This window comes from Oncorhynchus clarkii, unplaced genomic scaffold (assembly GCF_045791955.1).
Source record: "Oncorhynchus clarkii lewisi isolate Uvic-CL-2024 unplaced genomic scaffold, UVic_Ocla_1.0 unplaced_contig_6320_pilon_pilon, whole genome shotgun sequence".
Taxonomy (NCBI): domain Eukaryota; kingdom Metazoa; phylum Chordata; class Actinopteri; order Salmoniformes; family Salmonidae; genus Oncorhynchus; species Oncorhynchus clarkii.
The window spans coordinates 678833-697922 of record NW_027261141.1 but is presented as its reverse complement, the minus strand read 5'-3'; the positions used below and the strand labels follow the sequence as shown (position 1 = coordinate 697922).

At 48.4% G+C, this 19090-nt stretch overlaps 1 protein-coding gene across 1 annotated transcript; it reads left to right on the top strand.

The window, feature by feature from the left end:
- Positions 1-2187: 2187 nt before the first annotated feature.
- Positions 2188-18583, top strand: LOC139405209 (double-strand-break repair protein rad21 homolog A-like). Its single transcript, XM_071147638.1, has 14 exons — positions 2188-2305; positions 3078-3267; positions 3838-3967; positions 4209-4308; positions 4650-4756; positions 6496-6690; positions 7378-7500; positions 8049-8174; positions 9979-10202; positions 10951-11101; positions 13136-13269; positions 14207-14389; positions 17010-17090; positions 17471-18583. Exons 2-14 carry the CDS (start codon positions 3124-3126, stop codon positions 17660-17662), a joined length of 1890 nt encoding a protein of 629 aa, XP_071003739.1. The 5' UTR covers positions 2188-2305; positions 3078-3123; the 3' UTR covers positions 17663-18583.
- The last annotated feature ends 507 nt before the right edge of the window (positions 18584-19090 follow it).

Genomic DNA, 19090 nt, shown 5'->3' with positions numbered 1-19090 from the left:
GTATCAATAACCAGGTGTGTGGGGAGGCTGGGATCCACTATTACTGTATCAATAACCAGGTGTGTAGGAGGCTGGGATCCACTATTACTGTATCAATAACCAGGTGTGTGGGGAGGCTGGGATCCACTATTACTGTATCAATAACCAGGTGTGTGGGGAGGCTGGGATCCACTATTACTGTATCAATAACCAGGTGTGTGGGGAGGCTGGGATCCACTATTACTGTATCAATAACCAGGTGTGTGGGGAGGCTGGGATCCACTATTACTGTATCAATAACCAGGTGTGTGGGGAGGCTGGGATCCACTATTACTGTATCAATAACCAGGTGTGTGGGGAGGCTGGGATCCACTATTACTGTATCAATAACCAGGTGTGTGGAGAGGCTGGGATCCACTATTACTGTATCAATAACCAGGTGTGTGGGGAGGCTGGGATCCACTATTACTGTATCAATAACCAGGTGTGTGGGGAGGCTGGGATCCACTATTACTGTACCAATAACCAGGTGTGTGGAGAGGCTGGGATCCACTATTAATGTATCAATAACCAGGTGTGTGGGGAGGCTGGGATCCACTATTACTGTATCAATAACCAGGTGTGTGGGGAGGCTGGGATCCATTATTACTGTATCAATAACCAGGTGTGTGGGGAGGCTGGGATCCACTATTACTGTATCAATAACCAGGTGTGTGGGGAGGCTGGGATCCACTATTACTGTATCAATAACCAGGTGTGTAGGGAGGCTGGGATCCACTATTACTGTATCAATAACCAGGTGTGTGGGGAGGCTGGGATCCACTATTACTGTATCAATAACCAGGTGTGTGGGGAGGCTGGGATCCACTACTACTGTATCAATAACCAGGTGTGTGGGGAGGCTGGGATCCACTATTACTGTATCAATAACCAGGTGTGTGGGGAGGCTGGGATCCACTATTACTGTATCAATAACCAGGTGTGTGGGGAGGCTGGGATCCACTATTACTGTATCAATAACCAGGTGTGTGGGGAGGCTGGGATCCACTATTACTGTATCAATAACCAGGTGTGTGGGGAGGCTGGGATCCACTATTACTTTTTTGTGATGAAACAAACGTATTAGCGTTTTACAGTATTGAATGCATACATCTTTATAATTGTCCTCGGTAGGAATCGAACCCACAACCCTGGTGTTGCAAGCGCCACGCTCTGACACTCCAACACACACACACACACACACACACACACACGCATATTGATGCCACATACACACACCCTCACATAGACACTCTTTCACACTCTCATATGCTGCTGCTACTCTGTTCATTATCTATCCTGATTGCCTAGTCACTTTTACCCCTACCTAGTTGTACATATTTCCACAACTACCTCAGACCCCTGCACAGTGACTCTGTCCTGGTACTCCTTGTATATAGTCTCATTACTACCTGGTACCCCTGCACCGTGACTCTACTCCTTGTATATAGTCTCATTACTACCTGGTACCCCTGCACAGTGACTCTGTACTCCTTGTATATAGTCTCATTACTACCTGGTACCCCTGCACAGTGACTGGTACTCCTTGTATATAGTCTCATTACTACCTGGTATCACTGCACAGTGACTCTACTCCTTGTATATAGTCTCATTACTACCTGGTACCCCTGCACCGTGACTCTGTACTCCTTGTATATAGTCTAATTATTGTTATTTTATTGTGTTACTGTTACCTTTTTTGCTCATTGTTTTTACTTTTTAACCCTGCATTGTTGGGAAAGGGCTTGTACATAAGCATTTCACGGTCGGCGCATGAGAAATTTATAAACATTTATTACATTTACTTTTGCCCGTTCAAGTCACGGGCCATAGACTGGTGCCCCTTGGCTAATCGAATCCGTACATTTTAAAGTCTGGCTCAGGAGCAAAGCATCTCGTCCTTCTCTATCTTTCACACACATACATTTTTTTGTCTGTTATCCAGAGCGATTTTACAGTAGATAGTGCATGCCCATTTCGTACACAACAAACACACTTGAATTAATCAGATTGCATATTTTATTTTTGCAATAATCGAATTTAAACAATCTCGCCCGCTTTCATTGGTCAATGCATTTGCCATTTGCAGCTGACTGTCAACACGAGCAGACTCCTCCCTTCGCCATGTTTCGGGCTGTAAACATCCTGCTGATTTTAAAAGGACACTGAGCGGGAGGAAGTCTACTGGCGCCATCTTGACTCTTTTCATGAGTACAACAGGAAGAGACAATCGCTGGGAGTAATTGCATAATCATTGATATTTATTTTGAAAGGGGGGGTACAATCGGTAAGTTAAATATATTTAACTTTATGAAAAAAAAAATGATTTGTGAGTTTTGTGATGAGAAATTAGCGTGCACGCCGATGCTTTCTGTACCGGGGCCCTCCTACCAACTAGCGCGCCTGCTAACCGCTACCGGGGGGAAAAAGTGTTTGCAGTTAATGCACGCACGCTCAGCACCGTCGCTAGTTAGCGTGAAATGATGCATCCCACTATTATGATCAGTTATGATGATGTATTATCATGCTTATCTTCTTATTTTGTTTACTTTGATATATTTTCCGAAATTGTTGCTAGGATTTCAAGCTAGCTAACTAGCTCTCTTGCTAACTGAATAGTTAACGTGAGCTAGCAGGTTAGCATGCTAGCCTAGCCATGTTCAATCAAAGCCCCAAGTAGCAGATTTTTTTTTTCCGGACAACTTTTAACTCGCAAGTCCACCAGTACTTGAATATGAGCTGCTAACTATATAAATCCCGTTTCAACCAGTACAATAATTAGCTACCTTAAGTTATTTATTAGATTGCAAGGCAGATATTTCTGATTATTGGTCTCCTATCATCCAAAAAGTCAAAAGAGTCGTGAATGAGTCTTATTTTCAATCCAAAACTACACATTTCATTTGTTGATATTAGTTGATATTAGCTACAACTACCGTCTATTTTGCATGTAGAATTTTCTTCCCAAAAGCTTAGCTACCTAAACATTTTGAGAAAGTTGCTATTTCACATACCATCACATACCATAAAGCTTTCAAATACGTCTTTCTCTATTCCAGGTGCTCTTACCCCCGGTTCTTCAAGAGCTAGCAACCAACCGGGGCAATGTTCTACGCCCACTTTGTCCTGTCCAAACGTGGGCCTCTGGCCAAGATCTGGCTAGCGGCCCACTGGGACAAGAAGCTGACCAAGGCTCATGTGTTTGAATGTAACCTAGAGAGCAGTGTGGAGAGCATTATCTGCCCCAAGGTAAGCGGAGACCTGGCTCGCAGATATCATGATTCATGTCTCTGTTGAATGCCCTTACACAATGAAGACCCAGTCTGAGAAGTCAGTCTCATCCCTTGGCCGTTCATTAGACGTCTCATTGGCTAACCTTATTTCCGCATTGACCAATCCTATGGTTTCAGATCTACGTGTGGAAGAAGTAGGTATGGGTCTAATGATGGAACTAGGTAGTGACCAGATTAGAACCAGGCCGATTGACTGAGGCAGCATGTTGCATGCATGCATGTTACCCACATCAAGTAACATACCTTGGTAGTGACCACAGCTACTGGGTAATGCTTGCGGTCGACTGTTCTTCAGCCGACGATGATGATGTAATGTTACCTATGACGTCCCCTCCCTGATGTGATTCATGGGACCTGTTCAGGAGGGCACATTACGCAACGTTCAAACTAGAAGTCTATTCTTGTAGACCAGAAATGATTGTCAGATAGAATAGGGAATCATATCGTCTCTCTTCATTCTGTTTCAACAGCGTTCAGAACATTTCACCACACTGAATACACCCATGGTTCTGTCTCCTCCCCCTAGGTGAAGATGGCGCTGAGGACCTCGGGTCACCTCCTGCTCGGTGTGGTGAGGATCTACAACAGGAAGGCCAAGTACCTCCTGGCTGACTGTAATGAAGCCTTCATCAAGATCAAGATGGCTTTCAGACCAGGTGCGTAGCTTGGCTCTTATTATGGGACTAGGAAATAAACTTAATCAAGATGGCTTTCAAACCAGGTATGTAGCTAGGGTCTTATGGGACTAGGAATAAGGTTAATCAACGTGGCTTTCAGACCAGGTACTTGACTAGGACTAAACTTGAAGAGATCAGAAGTTTGAGCGGCTGGTGATCCTAGTCTTACTGATTTTTGTGTTTGTTTATTTGCTCACCACTCTGTCTGGCTGCCCCCCAGGTGTGGTGGATCTGCCAGAGGAGAACAGAGAGGCTGCCTACAACGCTATCACCCTGCCGGAGGATTTCCACGACTTTGACCAACCCTTACCTGACCTTGAGTAAGTCATACATATATATGTGTGTGTGTGTGTATATATGTATGTATGTATGTATGTGTGTGTGTGTGTGTATGTATGTGTGTGTATATGTGTGTCTATGGAGGAAGTTCCCTCCCAATACAACCCTACACAGCCCTCCCAGGAAGAGGACTGTTGCTTTTGTAACAGGCAACTAATGAGGATGCAAATCACCTAACAAGTATTCTCCTAATTTTAGGAGACCCCTGTCCCTTCCTAACCAAATACAGATTGTACTCTGCTATCTGACATAAGGAACGGGTGATTATGCAGCGCTATAACGAACTGAGTTGAAACGTTGACACTTCCGGTTGTTTCCACAGCGACATAGACGTCGCCCAGCAGTTCACCCTGAACCAGAGCAGAGTGGAGGAGATCACCATGAGGGAGGAGGTGGGGAACCTCAGCCTCATGCAGGACAATGACTTTGGTAAGGAGCTGTCTGTCAATATTCCTGGCTTTTGTTCGACGTGCTCCGGTATTTTTGGCGACCAAGAAAGTGTGTATATTTATTTAACCTCCCGTCTTTGGCTTGATGTCAATGTGGAGTTTACATCTCCCCCACGTGGGCCAGTCAGCCACCTAGCAATTTCAGTTCTAGCCAATGAGCTTCAGCTCCTCCCATTTTGCATAATCTATGAGCAGAATTACTCATACCTCAATTAGCTGTGAAATCCCAAGTTTCAAAGCAACTTTTAAATGTTTTTATTTTTTTTTAAACTGTGCCATGCCAAATTTACCTTACATCTCCCCCATGTGGGCCAGCCCCCTAACAATTTTAGTTCTAGCCAATGAGCTTCAGCTCCTCCCATTTGAGTGACAGCTAGCCAGAGGCCTGCCCAGCGTTATCCAGGGCGGGCTCAACGGCCCAGTGGACACAGCAGAGGGAGAGAGAGAGAGAGAGCAACGACGTTGTGCACATATCAGCACGTTTGTGATGTATTATGCAAATTTTTGTGGGCCGCTTTTGGCTCGTGTGCTACTTTCAGAACTACTGGCTGAAAAGTATACAAAGTACCTGAGAATCTCTTTACCCGGGTTTTGGATCGCTACTGAATATGCAACAGCAAGTCATGTTCATAATACACAACGTTGCATTTCCCCTGTAAAAACCAAACTGGTTCATGAATATGCAAATCTAAAACTAAGTCATACATTCTCAATGCTAACTAGATTACCTAGCGGGAGACATTCTCATAATGCTAACTAGGTTACCTAGCGGGAGACATTCTCATAATGCTAACTAGATTACCTAGCTGGAGACACATTCTCATAATGCTAACTAGATTACCTAGCTGGAGATACATTCTCAATGCTAACTAGATTACCTAGCTGGAGACACATTCTCAATGCTAACTAGATTACCTAGCGGGAGACATTCTCATAATGCTAACTAGATTACCTAGCGGGAGACATTCTCATAATGCTAACTAGATTACCTAGCGGGAGACATTCTCATAATGCTAACTAGATTACCTAGCGGGAGACATATTCTCATAATGCTAACTAGATTACCTAGCTGGAGACACATTCTCATAATGCTAACTAGATTACCTAGCTGGAGACATAGCATAATGAGAATAACTAGATTACCTAGCTGGAGACACATTCTCATAATGCTAACTAGATTACTTAGCTGGAGACATATTCTCATAATGCTAACTAGATTACTTAGCTGGAGACACATTCTCATAATGCTAACTAGATTACTTAGCTGGAGACACATTCTCATAATGCTAACTAGATTACTTAGCTGGAGACACATTCTCATAATGCTAACTAGATTACCTAGCTGGAGACACATTCTCATAATGCTAACTAGATTACCTAGCTGGAGACACATTCTCATAATGCTAACTAGATTACCTAGCTGGAGACACATTCTCATAATGCTAACTAGGTTACCTAGCTGGAGACATATTCTCATTATGCTAACTAGATTACTTAGCTGGAGACACATTCTCAATGCTAACTAGATTACCTAGCTGGAGACATATTCTTATTATGCTAACTAGGTTACTTAGCTGTTGACATTCTCATAATGCTAACTAGATTACTTAGGTGAGTTAGAATCAGACCTTCTCATGAATATTACCTTACATCCCATCTCTTTGCCATTGGCTTTCCATGTAATTGTAACAACCCTCTGTGTCCCTCCCGCGCTCCCAGCTGACTTTGGCATGGATGACCGTGAGATGATGAGGGTAGAGGGAGGCTTTGAAGAGGACATCATCCATGGAGCGACAGCCTCCAATCTGCTGCTGGAGGCAGAGCCTGGGCCTGCTCACCTGCCGGACAAGTCCAACCACCTGGAGTACGATGACTTTGGAGACACCATGGAGAACAACGAAGGAGGAATGCTGGGTAGGGAGGGGGGGGGGGGATGCTGGGAGGGAGGGGAATGCTGGGTAGGGAGGGGGTGCTGGCGGGGTAGGGTAGGGGGGGGGTGCTGGCGGGGTAGGGTAGGGAGGGAGGGGGATGCTGGGTAGGGAGGGGAATGCTGGGGGGGTGATGCTGGGTAGGAGGAGGGGGGGAATGCTGGGGGGTGTTAGGAGGTGGGGGGGGGGATGCTGGGAAACCGCTCTTAGTGTTGACTGTCTCTGTGCTCTTAGGGAGGGAGGGGAATGCTGGGATACCGCCCCATAGTGTTGACTGTATCTGTGCTCTTAGGGAGGGGAATGTTGGGTAGGGAGGGAGGGGAATGCTGGGATACCACCCCATAGTGTTGACTGTCTCTGTGTTCTTAGGGAGGGAGGGGAATGCTGGGATACCGCCCCATAGTGTTGACTGTCTCTGTGCTCTTAGGGAGGGAGGGGAATGCTGGGATACCGCCCCATAGTGTTGACTGTCTCTGTGTTCTTAGGGAGGGAGGGGAATGCTGGGATACCGCCCCATAGTGTTGACTGTCTCTGCTCTAAGCTGTGTGTTTGTGTGAAGGATTAATATAGTACTATTCTAAATTCAGAGTGATGTGATGACGGCAGTCACACACACCCCCCCCCCAAATGGTTTGTCCCGGAGCCTGAACCGTGTGTTGTCTCGTTTGTCCAGTGGATAAACTACTGTCCCAGGAGGATGGGGGTGGTATATTTGACGACCCTCCAGCCATCACAGAGAGCGTGATTCCCCCAGACCATGGAGACGATGAGGACGACTTCGACAACCTACAGTCACGTGCGTTCATTACCCAGACCGATGTGGTCATTTTAAAACCTGTTGATCTTTCTCTCTTTCTGGGATAACGTGTCAGTGTGTTGTTCATTACCCAGACCGATGTGGTCATTTTAAAATCTGTTGATCTGTCTCTCTTTCTGGGATAACGTGTCAGTGTGTTGTTCATTAGGGCGTACCGTAGCAAATACGTTTCCCAGCAGAAAAACAAAACACCTGTGTTCTCATTTGACAAGTTCAGGTTGTAACCTCCCTGTTTCTCAAACGTTTTCTCCCTACTGAACACTACCCGGATCACAAGCTTGTGTGTTTGGTTAATCGATAACAATTCACCATTAAAACGACCTAGAAGCTTGTTATTGTCGACTTAACCTTGACACCATTAAAACGACCTAGAAACTTCTTATTATCGACTTAACCATGACACCATTAAAATGACCTAGAAGCTTGTTATTATTGATTTAACCATGACACCGTTAAAACGACCTAGAAGAGAATTACTGCTGTCATCACTCCTCCTGTGTGCATTAAGATGTGTTGTTGTCCCACAGCGGGTCCAGACAGTCCCGACTCCGGCCCAGTCGAGCCCCTGCCGGCCATGCAGGACCAGACGGAACAGACCACTCTGGTCCACAATGAGGAGGAGGCTTTTGCCTTGGAGCCTATCGACATCACTGGTGAGCAGCTCGACTCTGTCAGAATAGTGTAGAGACACAACCAGAAACACTTTCATTGACTGTTAAAATGTAAATCTGCTATAAATACAACGCTGTGAAAAAGTATTTGCCCCCTTTTCTGATTTTTAAAAATTAAAAATTATTTTTGTGTGCATATTTCTGATACTGAATTATCAGATCTTCAACCAAAACGAAATATTAGATGAAGGGGAACCTGAGTTCACAAATAACAAGGAAAGGGTATACTTATTTTATTAATAACACATTTATGCAATAAAGGTCATTCCCCCCCTCTTACACTCTAACTGGTTGTGCCACCTTTTTAGCAGCAATGACTTCCTGTGGTTGTTGATCAGTCTCTCACATCTCTGTGGAGTAATTCTGGCCCGTTCTTCCATGCAGAACCCCTTTAACTAAGCCACATTTGTGGATTTTCAATCATGGAACTGCTCGTTTCAAGTCCTGCCACAACTTCTCAAATTGGGATTAGGTCTGGACTGTGACGAGGCCATTCCAAAACGTCAAATCAACTCACAGACGGATGGCCTGACATTCTAGAACTCTCTGGTACAGTGACATTCTAGAACTCTCTGGTACAGTGACATTCTAGAACTCTCTGGTACAGTGACATTCTAGAACTCTCTGGTACAGTGACATTCTAGAACTCTCTGGTACAGTGACATTCTAGAACTCTCTGGTACAGTGACATTCTAGAACTCTCTGGTACAGTGACATTCTAGAACTCTCTGGTACAGTGACATTCTAGAACTCTCTGGTACAGTGACATTCTAGAACTCTCTGGTACAGTGACATTTTAGAACTCTCTGGTACAGTGACATTCTAGAACTCTCTGGTACAGAGACATTCTAGAACTCTCTGGTACGGAGGATAATTAATTCATGGTTCTTTCTATTAAGGCAAGTCGTCCAGGTCCTGAGGCAGCAAAGCCTCCCCAAAATCATCACACTACCACCACCACGCTTGACTGTTGGTATACGTTTCTTACTGTGGAATGCAGTGTTTGGTTGAAAAGGGTTCAAATTTGAAGTTTTATTGAGTTGTAAAGGAGGCAATTACTTTTTCACTGGGGAATTGGGTGTTGAATAACTTTGTTAGTGTAAAAAAATATATATATATTTTATTTATTTCTAAACTCTGGTTCCCTTTATTTAATATTAGGTTTTGGTTGAATATCCGATTTACATTTCAGTATCAAAAATATGCAAACAAATCCTTCTTCCCAGCAAAGCGGTGTTGGGAACTTTTAATCTCTAGTTCTGTAAAAACACAATGAAAAACACTTCAGTTGTCTCAGCTTGTCGGGAACTAAGAGAATAACTTGAGTTGTCTCCGCTTGTCTGGAACTAAGAGAATAACTTGAGTTGTCTCCGCTTGTCGGGAACTAAGAGAATAACTTGAGTTGTCTCCGCTTGTCTGGAACTAAGAGAATAACTTGAGTTGCCTCTGGAATGAAATGCCGCCACAGAGTTGATTGATATTGTTGAACATTGACACCACGGGGACTTGAGCTTTTGAAGAATCTCTTTTTCTTAGAATGACTCCAGTCTGCGTACGAAACCCGGAAATAAACACCTGCCCCCTGCTGGCGAAGAATCACCTTCTTTATTCTGCCAACGTTTCAGCTAACCTATCAAACGTCTCGCTCTGTGGCGAAACAAAACTAATGTTAAAGAAATAGGGGTTTTTGTGGGAAAATGACATCCACACTTCTGTCTAGTGAACGAGAATGACATCCACACTTCTGTCTAGTGTCAGAGAATGACATCCACACTTCTCTGTCCAGTGAAAGAGACCAAGGCGAAGAGGAAGAGGAAGCTGATTGTCGACAACCTGAAGGAGCTGGACAGTAAGTCGATCCGCGCCCAGCTCAGCGACTACTCGGACATCGTGACCACGTTGGACCTGGCCCCTCCCACCAAGAAGCTGATGATGTGGAAAGAGACCGGAGGAGTGGAGAAACTCTTCTCTCTCCCCGCACAGCCGCTCTGGAACAGCAAACTGCTGAAGGTAAGAGACAGGAGGAGATCAAGACACAGACGTGCACACACACACACACAGACGTGCACACACACACACACAGACGTGAACACACACACAGACGTGAACACACACACACACACACAGACGTGAACAATGGCCTTTTGAAGTTGCAGTTACCGACTAAGATGCATGAAACCATTTACCTTTCAGCTTGTATCTCACTAGATATAGACGAGTCTAGACTTCTGAATCAGCTTGTCTGGAGGGGGTGGACACGCAGCTATAGTCTGGAGGGGGTGGACACGCAGCTTTAGTCTGGAGGGGGTGGACACGCAGCTTTAGTCTGGAGGGGGTGGACACGCAGCTTTAGTCTGGAGGGGGTGGACACGCAGCTTTAGTCTGGAGGGGGTGGACACGCAGCTTTAGTCTGGAGGGGGTGGACACGCAGCTTTAGTCTGGAGGGGGTGGGCACGCAGCTTTAGTCTGGAGGGGGTGGGCACGCAGCTTTAGTCTGGAGGGGGTGGGCACGCAGCTTTAGTCTGGAGGGGGTGAGCACGCAGCTTTAGTCCTCAGGGGGTGAGCACGCAGCTTTAGTCTGGAGGGGGGGAGCACGCAGCTTTAGTCTGGAGGGGGTGAGCACGCAGCTTTAGTCTGGAGGGGGTGGGCACGCAGCTTTAGTCTGGAGGGGGTGAACGTGTCGGAGATCTCATTAACTGTCCCTCTGGGACACCTGAAGTTGAATGGGTTTTAACTGAAATATGTCCTGTGTTGTCAGATGTTCACGCGCTGCCTGACTCCTCTGGTGCCCGATGAGATGAGGAAGAGGAGGAAGGGAGGAGAGGCTGATAGTCTGGATGAGTTCCTGAAGGACCTGGAGAACCCCGAGGTGCCCAGAGAGGAGGCTCTGTCTGGCAGGGACGTTATTGGTAAGTTTCCTTCAGCCTCCCACCCCTGATATACTAACCCCAGAGAGGAGGCTGTCTCACCCCTCATATACTAACCCCAGAGAGGAGGCTGTCTCACCCCTCATATACTAACCCCAGAGAGGAGGCTGTCTCACCCCTCATATACTAACCCCAGAGAGGAGGCTGTCCCACCCCTCATATACTAACCCCAGAGAGGAGGCTGTCCCATCCCTCATATACTAACCCCAGAGAGGAGGCTGTCCCACCCCTCATATACTAACCCCAGAGAGGAGGCTGTCTCACCCCTCATATACTAACCCCAGAGAGGAGGCTGTCCCACCCCTCATATACTAACCCCAGAGCAGGCTTTCTCCCTGTCTCACCCCTCATATACTAACCCCAGAGAGGAGGCTGTCTCACCCCTCATATACTAACCCCAGAGAGGAGGCTGTCTCACCCCTCATATACTAACCCCAGAGAGGAGGCTGTCTCACCCCTCATATACTAACCCCAGAGAGGAGGCTGTCTCACCCCTCATATACTAACCCCAGAGAGGAGGCTGTCTCACCCCTCATATACTAACCCCAGAGAGGAGGCTGTCCCACCCCTCATATACTAACCCCAGAGAGGAGGCTGTCTCACCCCTCATATACTAACCCCAGAGAGGAGGCTGTCCCACCCCTCATATACTAACCCCAGAGAGGAGGCTGTCTCACCCCTCATATACTAACCCCAGAGAGGAGGTTGTCCCACCCCTCATATACTAACCCCAGAGAGGAGGCTTTCTCCCTGTCTCACCCCTCATATACCAACCCCAGAGAGGAGGCTGTCTCCCTGTCTCACCCCTCATATACTAACCCCAGAGAGGAGGCTGTCCCATCCCTCATATACTAACCCCAGAGAGGAGGCTGTCCCATCCCTCATATACTAACCCCAGAGAGGAGGCTGTCTCACCCCTCATATACTAACCCCAGAGGAGGTTTTCTCCCTGTCTCACCCCTCATATACTAACCCTAGAGAAGGTTTTCTCCGTCTCTCTCCTCAGACCAGACCTGTCATTATCAAACCAACCCTGTCTCTCTCTCTCAGACCAGACCTGTCATTATCAAACCAACCCTGTGTCTCTCTCCTCAGACCAGACCTGTCATTATCAAACCAACCCTGTCTCTCTCTCTCAGACCAGACCTGTCATTATCAAACCAACCCTGTCTCTCTCTCTCAGACCAGACCAGACCTGTCATTATCAAACCAACCCTGTGTCTCTCTCTCTCCTCAGACCAGACCTGTCATTATCAAACCAACCCTGTCTCTCTCTCTCAGACCAGACCAGACCTGTCATTATCAAACCAACCCTGTGTCTCTCTCTCTCTCTCTCCTCAGACCAGACCTGTCATTATCAAACCAACCCTGTGTGTCTCTCTCTCTCCTCAGACCAGACCTGTCATTATCAAACCAACCCTGTCTCTCTCTCTCTCTCCTCAGACCAGACCTGTCATTATCAAACCAACCCTGTCTTTCGCTCTCTCTCCTCATACCAGGCTTGTCATTATCAAACCAACCCTGTCTCTCTCTCTCCTCAGACCAGACCTGTCATTATCAAACCAACCGTGTCTTTCTCTCTCTCTCCTCATACCAGGCTTGTCATTATCAAACCAACCCTGTCTCTCTCTCTCCTCAGACCAGACCTGTCATTATCAAACCAACCCTGTGTCTCTCTCTCTCTCTCCTCAGACCAGACCTGTCATTATCAAACCAACCCTGTGTGTCTCTCTCTCTCTCTCTCTCTCTCTCTCCTCAGACCAGACCTGTCATTATCAAACCAACCCTGTCTCTCTCTCTCTCTCTCTCTCAGACCAGACCTGTCATTATCAAACCAACCCTGTCTCTCTCTCTCTCCTCAGACCAGACCTGTCATTATCAAACCAACCCTGTGTCTCTCTCTCTCTCGCTCTCTCTCTCAGACCAGACCTGTCATTATCAAACCAACCCTGTGTCTCTCTCTCCTCAGACCAGACCTGTCATTATCAAACCAACCCTGTGTCTCTCTCTCCTCAGACCAGACCATCATGGAGGAACCCAGTATGCTGCAGGCCTCAGCCATGGAGGGAAGTAGGACCACCCTGGATGAGACTGTCATGCCACCACCGTCCACCCCACACGGACTCAAACACAAGGAGGCTGGCCTGCCTGTGAGTACTGCTGCTTTCATTCAGGAGACTGGGGTATCAGCCCCCCCCCCCCCCCCAACCAGCCACCAATGGAATCATTCATGTTTTGTCCATTTCCTGTGACTAGTTGTCTTACCTACTGTAGTCAGATGCACCTAGTAAAGTCTCTGAATCAGAGCATCTGCTAAATTGACATAATGTTAAACGATGTGCGTAAACCCCCCCCCAGTAATGACAGCAAGGTGTCAACAACCAGTAATGACAGCAAGGTGTAAATAAAGGTATACAACAACCAGTAATGACAGCAGGGTGTCAACAACCAGTAATGACGGCAAGGTGTCAACAACCAGTAATGACGGCAAGGTGTCAACAACCAGTAATGACGGCAAGGTGTCAACAACCAGTAATGACAGCAAGGTGTCAACAACCAGTAATGACGGCAAGGTGTCAACAACCAGTAATGACAGCAAGGTGTCAACAACCAGTAATGACAGCAAGGTGTCAACAACCAGTAATGACAGCAAGGTGTCAACAACCAGTAATGACAGAAAGGTGTAAATAAAGGTATACAACAACCAGTAATGACAGCAAGGTGTAAATAAAGGTATTCAACAACCAGTAATGACAGCAGGGTGTCAACAACCAGTAATGACGGCAAGGTGTCAACAACCAGTAATGACGGCAAGGTGTCAACAACCAGTAATGACAGAAAGGTGTAAATAAAGGTATTCAACAACCAGTAATGACAGCAGGGTGTCAACAACCAGTAATGACAGAAAGGTGTAAATAAAGGTATACAACAACCAGTAATGACAGCAGGGTGTCAACAACCAGTAATGACAGCAAGGTGTAAATAAAGGTATTCAACAACCAGTAATGAAATGGTTGATGTTTTGTCTTCCCTCTGACTTGTTCTGGTGTGTGTATCCAACAACCCTCTCTCGTCTCGTCCTTTTAGATGGGAGCCCAGGAGCCTCAGGCTGATCTCTCAGTCCTCTCGTTAGCTCAGGCTGATCAGTCGGTCCTCTCCATGGCCCAGGTAGACCTGCCCCCAGAGGAGAGCCTCAACCTCACACAGCTGGTGCCTGAGCTGGACCTGCTGGACAAGGAGAAGAAGGACAAGGATGACAGTGATGAGGAGGTGAGTGGTGGCAACTTACCATCAGGGAGGGTTTATACGGGGGGGTGGGGAGGAGACTTGGGGGGGTGGGGAGGAGGGTGGAGACCTGGGGGGTTGGGGAGGAGGGTAGAGACCTTGGGGGTTGTTGGGGTGGGTAGAGACCTGGGGGGTTGGGGAGGAGGGTAGAGACCTGGGGGGGTTGGGGAGGAGGGTAGAGACCTGGGGGGGTTGGGGAGGAGGGTAGAGACCTGGGGGGGTTGGGGAGGAGGGTAGAGACCTGGGGGGGTGGAGGGTAGAGACCTGGGGGGTGGAGGGTAGAGACCTGGGGGGTGGAGGGTAGAGACCTGGGGGGTGGGGGGTAGAGACCTGGGGGGTGGGGGGTAGAGACCTGAGGGGTTGGGGAGGAGGGTAGAGACCTGGGGGGTTGGTGGGGTGGGTAGAGACCTGGGGGGTTGGGGAGGAGTGTAGAGACCTGGGGGTGGGTAGAGACCTGGGGGGTTGGGGAGCAGGGTAGAGACCTGGGGGGTTGGGGAGCAGGGTAGAGACCTGGGGGGTTGGGGAGGAGGGTAGAGACCTGGGGGGTTGGTGGGGTGGGTAGAGACCTGGGGGGTTGGGGAGGAGGGTAGAGACCTGGGGAGGCGGGTAGAGACCTGGGGAGGCGGGTAGAGACCTGGGGCGGAGGGTAGAGACCTGGGGCGGAGGGTAGAGACCTGGGGAGGAGGGTAGAGACCTGGGGAGGAGGGTAGAGAAGGGTAGAGACCTGGGGGGTTGGGGAGGAGGGTGGAGACCTAGGGTGTTGGGGAGGAGGGTAGAGACCTGGGGGTGGGTAGAGACCTGGGGGGTTGGTGGGGTGGGTAGAGACCTGGGGGGTTGGGGAGGCGGGTAGAGACCTGGGGCGGAGGGTAGAGACCTGGGGAGGCGGGTAGAGACCTGGGGAGGAGGGTAGAGACCTGGGGAGGAGGGTAGAGAAGGGTAGAGACCTGGGGGGTTGGGGAGGAGAGTAGAGACCTGGGGGGTGGGGGGTAGAGACCTGAGGGGTTGGGGAGGAGGGTAGAGACCTGGGGGTGGGTAGAGACCTTGGGGGTTGTTGGGGTGGGTAGAGACCTGGGGGGTTGGGGAGGAGGGTAGAGACCTGGGGGGTTGGGGAGGAGGGTAGAGACCTGGGGGGTTGGGGAGGAGGGTAGAGACCTGGGGGGTTGGGGAGGAGGGTAGCGACCTGGGGGGTTGGGGAGGAGGGTAGAGACCTGAGGGGTTGGGGAGGAGGGTAGAGACCTGGGGGTGGGTAGAGACCTTGGGGGTTGTTGGGGTGGGTAGAGACCTGGGGGGTTGGGGAGGAGGGTAGAGACCTGGGGGGTTGGGGAGGAGGGTAGAGACCTGGGGGGTGGGGGGTAGAGACCTGAGGGGTTGGGGAGGAGGGTAGAGACCTGGGGGGAGGAGGGTAGAGACCTGGGGGGGGGGGGGGGTAGAGACCTGTGGGGTTGGGGAGGAGGGTAGAGACCTGTGGGGTTGGGGGTAGAGACCTGGGGTGTTGGGGAGGAGGGTAGAGACCTGGGGTGGAGGGTAGAGACCTGGGGGGTTGGGGAGGAGGGTAGAGACCTGGGGGGTTGGGGAGGAGTGTAGAGACCTGTGGGGTTGGGGGTAGAGACCTGGGGTGTTGGGGAGGAGGGTAGAGACCTGGGGGTGGGTAGAGACCTGGGGGGTTGGTGGGGTGGGTAGAGACCTGGGGGGTTGGTGGGGTGGGTAGAGACCTGGTGAGGAGGGTAGAGACCTGGTGAGGAGGGTAGAGACCTGGGGAGGAGGGTAGAGACCTGGGGAGGAGGGTAGAGACCTGGGGAGGAGGGTAGAGACCTGGGGAGGAGGGTAGAGACCTGGGGGGTTGGGGAGGAGGGTAGAGACCTGGGGGGTTGGGGAGGAGGGTGGAGACCTGGGGGGTTGGGGAGGAGGGTGGAGACCTGGGGAGGAGGGTAGACCCCTAGGGGGTTGGGGAGGAGGGTGGAGACCTGGGGGGTTAGGGTGGAGACTGGGGAGGAGGGTAGAGACCTGGGGGGGTTGAGGAGGAGGGTAGAGACCTGGGTGGGTTGGGGAGGAGGGTGGAGACTGGGGAGGAGGGTGGAGACCTGGGGGGTTGGGGAGGAGGGTAGAGACTGGGGGGGTGGGTAGAGACCTGGGGGGTTGGGGAGGAGGGTAGAGACTGGGGGGGTGGGTAGAGACCTGGGAGGTTGGGGAGGAGGGTAGAGACTGGGGGGGTGGGTAGAGACCTGGGGGGGTTGGGGAGGAGGGTAGAGACTGGGGGGGTAGACACCTGGATGGTAGAGACTGGGGGGGTAGAGACCTGGGGGGTTGGGGAGGGGGGTAGAGACCTGGGGGGATAGAGACTGGGGGGAGATGGAGTGACATAACTGATTAGAAGTTAAGATCAGAAGATGTGTAAAGAATGTTTATATTTTTTTATGTCGTCACACTTGGGGTCAACTTGAACCGTAGCTTGATAAACACGTCAACAATGTGACCTCAACTGGCCTGATGGAAAAGTTCCATTTGTGCGTTATACACATCTATGATACCTTTGGAGATGAATGGACTGTGTCCAGCCACCTTGAGGTCCTGCACGTTTTCAGAGAGAGTGTGTGTGTGTTTTCAGGAGGAGGAGGGTGATCCAACTCAGGACCAGGAGGAGAAGAGGTGGAACAAGAGGACCCAGCAGATGCTGCATGGCCTTCAGGTAAACAAACCTCTTGTTGTTCACTTCTTCAAGTAAACAAACAAACAAACTATGCTAATGTTCTGTTGGAAATTAGAGGTACAGAATATTACATTTCCATGTGGAAAATTGCTGTACTGGAAAACAGGTCGTTGGAGAATATCGGATGTCTACATCTGATGATAGCTGATGTCTACATCTGATGATAGCTGATGTCTACATCTGATGATAGCTGATGTCTACATCTGATGATATCTGATGATATCTGATGTCTACATCTGATGATATCTGGTCGGTCTGTTGTCTAGCTGGTTGGACGACCTCCTGGGTCGGTCTGTTATCTGGTTGAACAGACCATTGATCAGTAAGGTGACGGTCTCTCTGTTCTCTCCTCTCTACAGCGAGTCATGGCCAAGACGGGAGCCGAGCAGGTCAGCTTGTTGGAGCTGTGCCGAGACAACAACAAGAAGCAGGCGGCCGCCAAGTTCTACAGTTTCCTGGTCCTGAAGAAACAGCAGGCCATCGAGCTCAACCAGACCGAGCCTTACAGTGACATCGTCGCTACAGCCGGACCAAGATTCCACCTGGTTTAGACACTGCCTGAGGTCCAAATGGCACTGGTTCCTATACAGCGCCCTACTTTTGACCAGAGCCTCCTAGGGTTCTGGGCAAAAGTAGTGCACTATATAGGGAATATGGTGCCATTTGGAAATGTCTTTTTCACTATTTTTATGTATGTTTTAGGTTTTTTTTTGCCATTTTTTTGTTGGGGGGGGGGGGGGTCCTAAATGCTAACTTTGAAAAGGATTGTACTGTATCTACCACCAACTGAATCATGCAGTATTGTTGTTTTTTTTAAGTGAGAAATGCATTAAAACAGTATATTTATATTTCCTGTCAAGTTCCTTTTTTTTTTCATTTTGTAAAGCTTTCCGACCACACTAGTTGTTTGTTTTGGGGGGGTGGGGGGTGGGGGGGGGGGGGGGGTGTTGGAACAATACATGTCCCACTGCTCTGTAACTGTCAAATTCATAAAAAGATTCATCAAATTTTAGTCTCCAATCAAGAATTCCCCCCAAAAAAAATTGTGTAAGAACATTTGTCTTGTATGCTTACATACATGCTGTTTACAGGCACTGTTATATCATGAGAGAAATGGAATAAGTGCTCTTCACCTCGAGTTCTTCCTAATTGCACTTGACATAAAATCCTGGTTTTCATATTAAAAAAAAAAAAAAATCATTTTTTTTTGTTTTTACAGGTTATTTCTGTTGATAAATTGGCTATATTACGACTAGCATTGAATTGTATTGTTTAGGTGTATAATAATGCCCATTTATTCCCGTTGCGTTTTGTACCTCCACGGCTATTTTGTTGTTGTTGTTGCATAAAGAAACTAGACGCTTGTACATGTTTCAATGAAAGTTGACGATCCCATGTTTTTAAGTCTTATGGTTAACTAGCTGTTGTGATACTTCTGTAAAGAATTTGAAATAAAAGTGTTTTAATTACTTGGTTTACACACTCTGAACCGTTCAGTCTGGTGAAATGACATCAAGCATCTGTTCCCGAAAGCAAGATCAATGACTTGGCCCAGCTGACTGTTCAAAATGACTTGGTCCAGCTGACTGTTCAAAATGACTTGGCCCAGCGGACTGTTCAAAATGACTTGGTCCAGCTGTTCAAAATGGCTTGGTCCAGCTGACTGTTCAAAATGACTTGGCCCAGCTGACTGTTCAAAATGACTTGGTCCAGCTGACTGTTCAAAATGACTTGGCCCAGCTGACTGTTCAAAATGACTTGGCCCAGCGGACTGTTCAAAATGACTTGGCCCAGCTGACTGTTCAAAATGACTTGGCCCAGCGGACTGTTCAAAATGACTTGAAATGATTTAATATTTTAGAGAAATGTGGACTTAAAATAACTGACTTGACAAGTTGAGGCTAACTTAAAGGGATGCTTAAATATTTTGGCAATGAAACCTTTTTACATACTTCCTCAGAGTCCAATGAATTCGTGGA

What these genes read in the sequence shown, in the direction of transcription:
- LOC139405209 (XM_071147638.1), top strand. Translation starts at nt 3,124, where the DNA reads ATGTTCTACGCCCACTTTGTCCTGTCCAAACGTGGGCCTCTGGCCAAG. An exon ending in AGAGCATTATCTGCCCCAAG is followed by an intron (nt 3,268 to 3,837) that starts GTAAGCGGAGAC and finishes TCCTCCCCCTAG; the next exon opens with GTGAAGATGGCGCTGAGGAC. An exon ending in CAAGATGGCTTTCAGACCAG is followed by an intron (nt 3,968 to 4,208) that starts GTGCGTAGCTTG and finishes GCTGCCCCCCAG; the next exon opens with GTGTGGTGGATCTGCCAGAG.